Below are 10,584 nucleotides of genomic sequence, written 5' to 3'. Positions count from 1 at the left end.
CCAGCCCGTTTTGGATGGTTTATTAATGCTATACAATCAGTACAATTTCCATTATGGAGGCGATTTAAGTGTTTTGTATGTATTGGTAATTTACGGTTTACCGATGCCATTATTCATTCTAATGTTTTTTTGCAAAATCAAGTAGTTCTTTTTTATACCTTGGAGTCCAACCCTATGTGATTACTGCATTTTAAATTACAAAAAAAAAAAAAAAAAAAAAAAAAACAGTAAAAATTTCATGGTTGGAGACGAACGATTTTAAGATTAATTGAACCGTTACATCGCCGATACGCGAGCCTACATGTAAAACATTCAACGCAAAATTCAACACACATACTTGCAGATCATCGTTACGTACACCACACGCTGCTAAACATTCGCTGACAATTAATGGGCAAAAAAAGACGAGGAGCCAATCTTTTCCGATAGATGTAAATCTCACCTTCACATGACAAAGGGAGTTTTATTGATCGTGATCTAAGTTCACGTCGTGGGAGAACGATCTGGGTCAGTTGAATGATACAAATATTCATCTTTGAAGTAGTTTTTTAATTCCTTCGGAACACTATCCCTTTCTGCTAATGGAACCATTTAGAATAAAACATTTCGCATCCCCCAAGTCCTCTTATAAATCATTTTATTTCTTAAATACATATTACATATTATTTTTTTTATATTCGGTTTGCATTCCAAAATGTCTTCAGGTGTGTGGCAAAATCAATTGCTGCAAACGGTTAATTAGGCTTGGAACAATGAAACAGAAAAAGGAAAAAGCCTTTATTGTGAACAAATTGATGCCAATTTTAAGCTCCAAAGTCCTTTTTTAGTGCAACACGTGTCCTCTATACACCTCCCATAAAAACAGTTCTGAAACCACGCACGCTGTTACGAGATACAGCTATGAAACGAATAGATTTTTTAGAAAAAACCTTTGTCTCCCGACCTCAGCGTCTGGTCTCGGATTGTGTTAGTGGTGCTTGGCGATCCACGGTTGTGCTCCAGAAGAGGAGGGTGCAAATATTGGTTGACAGGTATTCCAGGATGAACAAGTAAGAACAAATGTGTAAATAGAGACGAAGACAGATACGTACATGTACCCCCGCACCTGTGCCATGACCCATTAGTGCTGCATCCGTAGAATTAAGACCGTGGGTGAGGGGAGGCAGCTCCGTCTACTAGTGCTGTTTACTATCACGGTATTGATTATAATGTGAACAGTTAATTCACCACTTAAGGGAATGATGAAGTAGCTACTGATACGCTCCACGAGTGTCCACAAGCTGTGTTCAAATGAACGGTGTCTGAAAAATGTCAACTCGATACATATTCTCACTTGTATTTGCTTATTTGAGCAAATTCAAGATTTTGTGGAAAATCAAGCAGAAAGATATTACATTTAAGATCACTTTTCCAGTTTTATTCGACATATTTTCTGACAGATGGAATGAATGCAAAAACGGAGCAACATTCAGACTGTTTTTTTTTTTTTTTTTTTTTTTGCCGAAAAGAAAATTAAACGTAATATACCATTTGTACCAAACCACTAGCGCACCCTGTTGTCAGTGAGTACATGTAAACTACTTAACACTGCACCATTTCACCTTCCACACCCTCCCCGCGCCCATGCTTCATTAAACTTTCTTTTTTTTGTAAAAATAAATCCCAAACTTAAAATTATTAATAGTATCCTATATCATGTCAGGTCCGAAATGAATCCTATGTCAGTGATTCAAAAGTACATGGATGGGTGCGCCCCTGACATGCTGAGTAGAGATGTCATTTTGTTAATGTGGATATGATGACCTTGAACGCACGCTGACCTTATTGAGGTCAAGCCATATATAGGCTATTGTGTATTACAAAACACGCATATTTTTCTTTTTTTATTGAGAAAGGAGGTCACTGAGTCCGCTAAAATAATTATTATTGAGATATCTAAATCAATATTTATCAAATGGAAAAAATTTGTTTCACCAGAAAGCATTTTTCTTTTAAGTGACTAAAAAAGTTTCCCTTCAAAAAAACCCAGATGAGTCATGTGACCCTTTATATTTTGTGGTCCCCTCCACACACTGGGTCTGAATCAGAGGCAGGGTTTACACGTACACTGACTGGTTGCCAGGGCTAGATGTTCATTTATGCCAAAGACGGTGTATATCATCGTCTTAACATTATCATATAATTATACTGTAGAAGTACACTGACAAAGTTGAGCTCTTATCCAGTAATACGCCGTTAAAAGGAAGAAGCAAGCGGCTCGACACAAGTGTATTTCGATTAAAGTCAACTCACGGTAAGTTCAATAATGCTACCAAAGTATATGTTCATGACACAGTCTAGCTATCATCATAACACTTGGTTTCCATACGCTTATAGATGTGCTATGGTGTGGGTTGTTTTTTCTCCTAGATTTATAAACTTATTCTTTGGGGAAATAGTACCGTACGTCCTTCTTTCACTTTAACTTAATAAACATTGCGCCATGTTGCTATGTGCATTGTAAGCGTTCATTGTACTATAGGTCAGTAATTCAGGTATTGGTATTCTCCTGTTTGTGTAACGACGCGCTATTTACAGCACGGGGTTAAGGCAGCAAAAATTAACTCTCGCAGGGACGGTGTTTAATCTGTTTAATTAATATCAAAATACCACAAAAGTCACAGATTGCGACCCCAGTCCATAATCTTAGACGTGAAAACTGCTATAAAATAGTATACATGTCACAGTGCATGGCTATCATTTATAGAAAAACAAATGGCACCATTTTGTGGATTGACGAAAGTACAGTAGTTATTTTTTCTGTAAAATACAACACATGTTATTTAAGACATCAGCGAGTGAAAACCAATACTACCATAAGCATGGCACACCCACGGCAAAGTTCTACTGAAGCAATCAAAACTGAACTCTACGTTCCTCTCACGCATTTGGTAATGATTCCGTCTGTACATTTTAACAGACAAATAAAAAAAGCTGGACATACAACTGGTGCATTCAGCAATGCTTCAATCTGCCACACATACATGTGTATGAAGCATGCCAAATAATAATGATAAAAATGATAAGGTTTTTTTTTCCAAACATCCGTACTCTGTGCTTTAGACGAAATGTCAAAGCAAAGAAGGAAATTAGTCCTATACATGCAAAATCATCAGTTTAATTTGTGACTTATTTCTGAAATGTTTACATCTGAGAAACATGCACGAACATGAACAAAAATTACCGGCATAAGCCTATACATTTCTGATTAAACAAAGCCAATTTATGGATGCACGGGATCAAATTTAAGGTCTATTAGTTTTAAAAGGAACAATGTCACAGATTAGTACTAGTACTGTACCATGCAATGCCGTATAGTAGGAAAAATATATGTGGCTTGTAATAGCAGAATGCACCAATTTAAAAAGTTATTACTAACTTAGTAAATAGTGGGACAATGTTTATCGTAGTATAGGGTTATGTTAATTGTCTTTGGCTCGCGCCCTTATGACTGGATACGCAATCTTTATTATCAAATATTTTTTCGGTGCTTTCTACTCATTTTTTATCCCTGTGCTGTATATCTTGCATTATTTTTTCCCTTTGGGTAGGATAAATTACCCTCCTGTAGCCAGTAAATGTTGTTTGTTCCATAAGTATGAAAAGACAGAAGTGGTATATGTGATTTGGAACAAATGTGTGGAAATCACATCATGCGTACAGGTACAATCAACTATGCTATAATACCCATTTTTATTATTAAAGAGTATAAAACCAATTCATACCAGAAGAACATACACATTTATATCCCAAAGCACACACTTTCAACCTTAAACACTTCATAATAATACCGTGCACCATGCATACAGGTATGAAGTAAAAGTTATTTAAAAGTACAACATAGATGTAATACTTAGTTTTATTTTTAAAAATACGTCTTTGCAATACTGTCAGTAGTTGTTTCATAAAGTATTTATCTTACCTTAAATATAATAACGATAAATTTAAAATGTATTGATTAACCCTCAAACGTCTCTATGGCCTTTTTGCAGATCTCAGAAATGGCCAGTGAAGAGATTCCTCGTAAGGAGAAAGAAAACCATTTCCGCATGCAACTGCTACTGGATCGTGGGATACTAGTACTTCGAGATGTTCTCAGTAACCAGTTACAGTTAAAATACCCGGGTCTCTTTGGACCATCAAGTAATGGGAACATATCTGGTGTCCTAAATGACCAAACAGTGAAACATTCCTTACTCAAACTTAAAAGAAGGAACATTTTGAACCCTAGTCAAAAGAACATTCTCTACCCTCCTGAGAGCCCTGCACCTCCTGTGACACTGCAGAGCTTGGATATTACCCTGACCGTAGTTTTATTAAGAAATATCACAAACCTGAATTCTAATGCAAGTTGGGTCAATCCTCGAGCAACGGACAAATCGACTGAAGCCAACATCGCTAGGGTGAAGAGGTACCGCAATAAGAACGCTCATGCAACAGAGGGTCTCTCAGACGCAGATTTCCAGAAGCAGTTCAATGGTCTGAAAACTACCCTTCTGTCTCTGTCTACATTGTACTCTAGTGATGACTACGACAAGTTAGTGATTCAGCCATTGGATGCCTCAGGTAGATTTTCGCAACACTTGAATAATAATTCACATCTATAAAACCTTAAATGAATAAACATGCATCTAAATAAACACACATAAACATGTGCGCTGTCACACAACGAGCTTATAAACTTTCACATACAGTCATCCATTCGTCTGGAACTAATTAATGAAGATAGAATCATGGAGTTATAGAAGTACAGCTGATTGAATGATGACTTCAATTTTTTATTAAGCTCGTCTCATTAAACTTAATTCTTTTCAGAAACCCCTTGCCAGCTGCTCCTCACGAAGTTACCAAGAAGAAACACGGATCTTAAGGGACGTGATGACATCATTTCCACGATACAGCAACATATCAGTGAAAAAGCTCCACTCATTCTCCTGACCGGCATGGGGGGTATCGGTAAGACTAGTATAGCGGTTAAGGTCGGGCAAAACATGCTTAATGTGCTGTACGTTGATATGAGACAAGTAACAGATCTTAATTCTGTCAAGTTATCACTTGTCCAGCATTATCATCCAACACGTGATTTGAAAGATTTATATTCTGATTATCAAAATATTTTCACACATACTTTGTCTCGTTTAAGTTCAGACACACTCCTCATTCTCGACAATAACGACTCTGTTCTCAGTTTAAACAGACACGAGTTTTGTGAATTTGTGAGGGATGTAATGGATTCAACCAATCATATCACTTTGTTATGCACCAGTCGTGAAAGGTTTGATTTCACAACACATGACATAGTTCTGTTAGACATTCCTCCACTTGATAAAACCGCATCACGTCAAGTCCTTTGGGAAAGAAAATCCACGAATCCCACGGACTGTGAGTCGGCGGATTTAGATGAAATGGCACAAAAATGTGGCCATAACCCCCTTGCAATGAAACTGCTAGCTGCGTTACTCAACACCAAAACAACAAAAACAGTATTAGAAAAGATACACACTCAAAATACATTACCAACTCTTTCCATTCCCAGCATGCCAAATGAAATCACAACTTGCTTTGATATTTCTTATGAAACACTGAACGAGGAAGCAAGGAAGGTGTTTCTTTCACTGCACATATTCCCCGCTGCCTTTAATCTTGAAGAAGTCGGTACTATTTTAGAGTTAAAACAAGAAGATTGTGAACATATCTTAGACAGCCTTGTCAATAAATCTCTCATTACTGCAGACGATAACATCTATGATATCCATCCTTTACTAAAGGAATATGCAGAACACAAAGCCCGTGATTATGGCCTCAACGTTTTTGAAATCCAAGATGCCTATTGCAGCTATTATATAAAAGTTATCAAAAACCTTAAAATCACGCATTGTGGTACCACAAAGGCAAATAAACTACATGTGATTTTACCTCATGTAAAGCACACTGCTGCTTTACTAATCAAGCAATTAGAAATCCAAGAGGTGCAAGTAGCACATGAAACTTTAGAAAATTTACAATTGATTGGAAAGTTGTTCAAAGATAATTATGTCTATAAGGATGCTCTCTATATTCTCGAATTAGTGTCACAAAAAAAGGGGGAAATGTTAGGGAAGAAACACCCTGACACTACCAGCTCCTACATCAATATTGGTTGTGTACTGCAGGGCATGGGTGAGAGTAAAGCAGCGCTTGAGTATTTCAACAAATGTCTTGCAGTGAGAGAGGAGATACTTGGTCCCAAACACCCTGATACTGCCACCTGCTATAACAATATTGGTGCTGTTCTGCATGCCATGGGTGAATATAAACCAGCGCTTGATTATTGCAAAAAAAGTCTTGCAGTGAGAAAGGAGATACTCGGTCCCAAACACCCTGATACTGCCCAATCCTACAACAATATAGGTGATGTTCTATATTCGGTGGGTGAGTATAAAGCAGCGCTTGAATATTTCAATAGATGTCTTGCAGTGAGAGAGGAGATACTTGGTCCCAAACACCCTGATACTGCCACCTGCTATAGCAATATTGGTGCTGTTCTGCATGCCATGGGTGAGTATAAAGCAGCGCTTGATTATTGCAATAAATCTCTTGCAGTGAATGAGGAGATACTTGGTCCTAAAAACCCTGATACTGCCACATCGTACAACAATATTGGTAATGTACTGGGGTCCATGGGTGAGTATAAAGCAGCGCTTGATCATTACAATAAATGTCTTGCAGTGAACAAGGAGATAATTGGTCCTAAACACCCTGATACTGCCACCTGCTATAACAATATTGGTGGTGTTCTGCAGGCCATGGGTGAGTATAAAGCAGCACTTGATTATCACAAAAAATGTCTTGCAGTGAGAGAGGAGATACTTGGTCCAAAACATCCTGGTACTGCCGCCTCCTACAACAATATAGGTACTGTACTGCATGACATGCTTGAGTATAAAGCAGCGCTTGACTATTACAATAAATGTCTTGCAGTGAACGAGGAGATACTTGGTCCAAAACACCCTGATACTGCCCTATCCTACATGAATATTGGTTGTGTACTGCATGCCATGGGTGAGGATAAAGCAGCGCATGGTTATTTCAATAAATTTCTTGTAGTGAGTGAGGAAATACTTGGTCCACAACACCCTGATACTGTCACTACCTACAACAATATTCGTATTGTACTGCATGATTTGGGTAAGCATAAAGCAGCGCTTGATTATCACAATTAGTGTCTTGCAGTGAGAGTGGAAATCCTCGACCCTTGACGCTGCCAGTTTCACAACAATATTGGTGGTATACTGCATTACATTGATGAGCATAAAGCAGCACTTGACTATTACAATAAATGCCTTGCAGTGAGAGAGACAATTGGTCCCAAACACTGTTAGAACTTTCTAAATTATTGATAATCTGTACAAAAAAATCCAAGGGGATACAATGCCCATTGATAAATTACGTAGTCATCTTGGCTTTTGCAAGTCCTTCCTTGAGTTAATTTGTTTTCTTTCATGAAACCCTTCTAAACTAACATTTTACGCACCTCAAAGGGTAATCATGTTTTAATTCCCTTCATTTCTCAAATCTAATTATTTGTATTTCAATAAGACAATTAGTATACACATATATATTAAGGACACGTCTTTCTCATACCACTCATTGCTTAGGTCAGACTTATCTGTAATAGAGTCCCTAAGAAGACGCAGACAAGATTAAGGGTTCGAATATGAGAGTCAATCAGATGTTCATGAACGCTATGCGGCACATTTTAGAGAGTGTTATTTACTCCTCTTTAAACATCATAGTGTTCTTCTTTATTATTTCTGAAAAAAATTAACTTCATTGTCATGAAGCAAATTAGGAGTTCAAACTACACTGTGGGAATCTATATTCTCTTCTCTTAATACAGTCCGTATATGTGTTGTCGTTCTCCCTCCCCTCCCCGTTCTCCCTTCACTCCCGCCAGTCATTTTTAACAATTATTTTGTATTATTATTCTAGGCCTTTCTGTTTTCTATTAATTACATGCACCGCAATTACACTCGAGCTCCTTTACTTGCCCCTACAAAACAAGCCTTGTTTAATGTATATATACTAGTGTAAATTAAATAAATTCATCCTGACACTCATACTTTTCTCACATTTATCTTGTAGGCTTGTCTTATAGACCATATTATACTCTTCACACATACTTTCTTTTGCCATATACTGGGACTTCTTGTCTTATCCAATACTAATTCTACAACTTCAGTCAAATCCATCAAATCCATCTTCTAGCCTTGGCTCACTACACAACCACTTTAACAGGTCAGTATTTATGTCTACATGTCTAGGACATTCTTCGTGTGCATATATTCTGACAAATACTTTCCTTAGCTCTTCTCTGTAATATAGCTTACCACGCTTTATTTTGCCTGCTTATATGATAACGTAAAAATAAGTATGTAATCCAAAATGTCTTCAAGTGTGTGACAAAATCTATAGGCAACAGGTCGCTTACACACACATACACACATAACATACACACACAGACACACACATACACATCTACACACATACGCAGGCACACAGACACACACACTCTGACACCCAAGCACACACACGCATACGTACACAGACACATACAGGCACACACACTGCTTACATCGTATTCAATTGCAAGGGGGTTTAAATGAGTCATTTAAAGACTGCATGTTTGTATGTATGTCATTAATATTTTTCAAAACGCAAGCAAATATGATAATAATGGTCACAATCATTTTGACAAAGAATCCATGATCATTTTTCATAGTTGTTTATATGTTTGTTAGTAGACGATTGTATAAGTTTTACTTTGTGTCAATATCCATCTCGTATTCTACGAGACAAGTACATCTAATGAATAATGATATTTATGAAAGAGGTCTGCAGAAGTATTATAATTTTTCAAGTACATGTTTAGTATGTTATATGCATTCCATATTATCGCATTGAAAACTGTTGTATCTGTAGTCAGGGTTCCATATTGTGGACGCAATTTATAATATAATAGATGAATGGTAACATTTATTTTGATAAACGATATAATATCCTTATGTTGTATTAAGAGTGTATTGTAGTGGTTCCAGGGTTTTGTACCCTGTAAGTCGAGGTAACAACTAAATTATGTCTAATTCATTGAGATAAAAACGTGTGTTGGTAATCAAAATTCCGTATATTACATGATAAATAATTCTGTTTTGATAATGCTATTTATTGCAAATATTCAATATGTCAACTTCAAGTAAGTTTTTTGGTACATATTAGTAACATTCATTTTCATAGCACAGGGTTTGGCTGTGTTAAGGAACGAATATAACATATGAATTCTTATTCTATATGGAATGTATGGAAAAGTGTTCAATGTACTTTTTTATCAACCCAACAAAAGTTGTTTCATCTGTAGCCTAGGTTGTATTGTTTGGAGCCAGTTAATAATGTACAAGTATCAGGTGAATAGTTGTTATTTTTTATAAATAATTTTATTTAGTACACATGTAGTCCGAGTATATAGCAGTTCGGCCAAGGTCTTGTGATTTAAAGTGATGGCCTAGTGATGTCATAGCTTTCTTACAATCTGTACTGTAGATATCTTAATTATAAAAAGGTGCCTGAAAGGAAAAAAAAAAGATATTCACTACTGGCGTTATATTTTACCTACAGAAAATGCATAATGCATGTTGCGAAAGCACTCAAGCAATATGAGACGACTAGTCGCTGGACCAATATTTAAAGTTTTTTAAAATTTTATAGGATTTTAAAGGCTATTTTAGTGAGAGTAATGTATATATAGTAGTGTTTCGTACTTTCTGTAATTCAACTGGAAGAGTTGTCTTCGTGTTCCTAGATTGAGATGGTCTTATTTATTACAGAACAGTGTATCACTAGTTTTGAGTAATATATGACCTATATCTTATATAAAATGCACCTTTGCGAGTTGGTATGTAATACATGTACTTTGGTGTACAACGGTCAGATATTACACCTAAAACGTAAGTGTAAATTGTTAAAAATTGTTAAATATGATAATAAAATATGCACTCTAATGTATTTAGTTCACATTTCTTCAAACAAAGGGTTTCATATTCATTGTATCATAGTAAATGTTGTGTTTATTTGACACTACATGAATGTCTCCCTGATGCATACGTTTTAGTGATCATCTTATTCGTAAACAAACCGGAGGGGGGGGGGGGGTTCCAGTATATCATAAAGACTATTTTGTAGAGCAAGAGAAATTTGAAACAAAATTTATAGGATAAAAATTCTGGTGTGATGTTTTGAAAGGAGAATTTTACTTCATCATTGACGACATTGAATTTTTTAGAGCATGTTTTATGCTATAAGGGCTCATTGTCTTTAAAAGCAAATATATGTATTTTCACTGGAAATATAGTTAGTTTGTAAATAAGTAAATTACTAACGAAGAGTTACTAGGGTTATGAAAAAATGAAAAACAAAAAACGGAAAAATCTTGCATTATAAACACTTGCAAGTTGCTGGAAAATTTAAACTCCAAAATCCTTTTCGTACAACATGTGTCCTCCATACACCTCC

The 10,584-nt window shown here is 36.2% G+C and overlaps 1 protein-coding gene across 1 annotated transcript; it reads left to right on the top strand.

The window, feature by feature from the left end:
* Positions 1–2,074: 2,074 nt before the first annotated feature.
* On the top strand, positions 2,075–10,065 carry LOC106160222 (uncharacterized). Its single transcript, XM_086998124.1, has 3 exons — positions 2,075–2,293; positions 4,032–4,605; positions 4,855–10,065. The coding sequence occupies exons 2-3, from the start codon at positions 4,041–4,043 to the stop codon at positions 7,239–7,241; spliced, it is 2,952 nt and encodes a 983-aa protein (XP_086854250.1). The 5' UTR covers positions 2,075–2,293; positions 4,032–4,040; the 3' UTR covers positions 7,242–10,065.
* The last annotated feature ends 519 nt before the right edge of the window (positions 10,066–10,584 follow it).

The sequence above is a fragment of the Lingula anatina genome, chromosome 10 (genome assembly GCF_051362555.1).
Source record: "Lingula anatina isolate TDL-2025a chromosome 10, LinAna3.0, whole genome shotgun sequence".
Classification (NCBI taxonomy): domain Eukaryota; kingdom Metazoa; phylum Brachiopoda; class Lingulata; order Lingulida; family Lingulidae; genus Lingula; species Lingula anatina.
The sequence above is the reverse complement of the archived record's forward strand: the minus strand, read 5'-3'. Positions and strand labels throughout refer to the sequence as shown.

Bases quoted from the DNA above. Each gene is read 5' to 3' on its own strand.
- LOC106160222 (XM_086998124.1), top strand. From the start codon at position 4,041: ATGGCCAGTGAAGAGATTCCTCGTAAGGAGAAAGAAAACCATTTCCGC. The intron at 4,606-4,854 runs GTAGATTTTCGC...AATTCTTTTCAG, and splicing joins TCAGCCATTGGATGCCTCAG to AAACCCCTTGCCAGCTGCTC.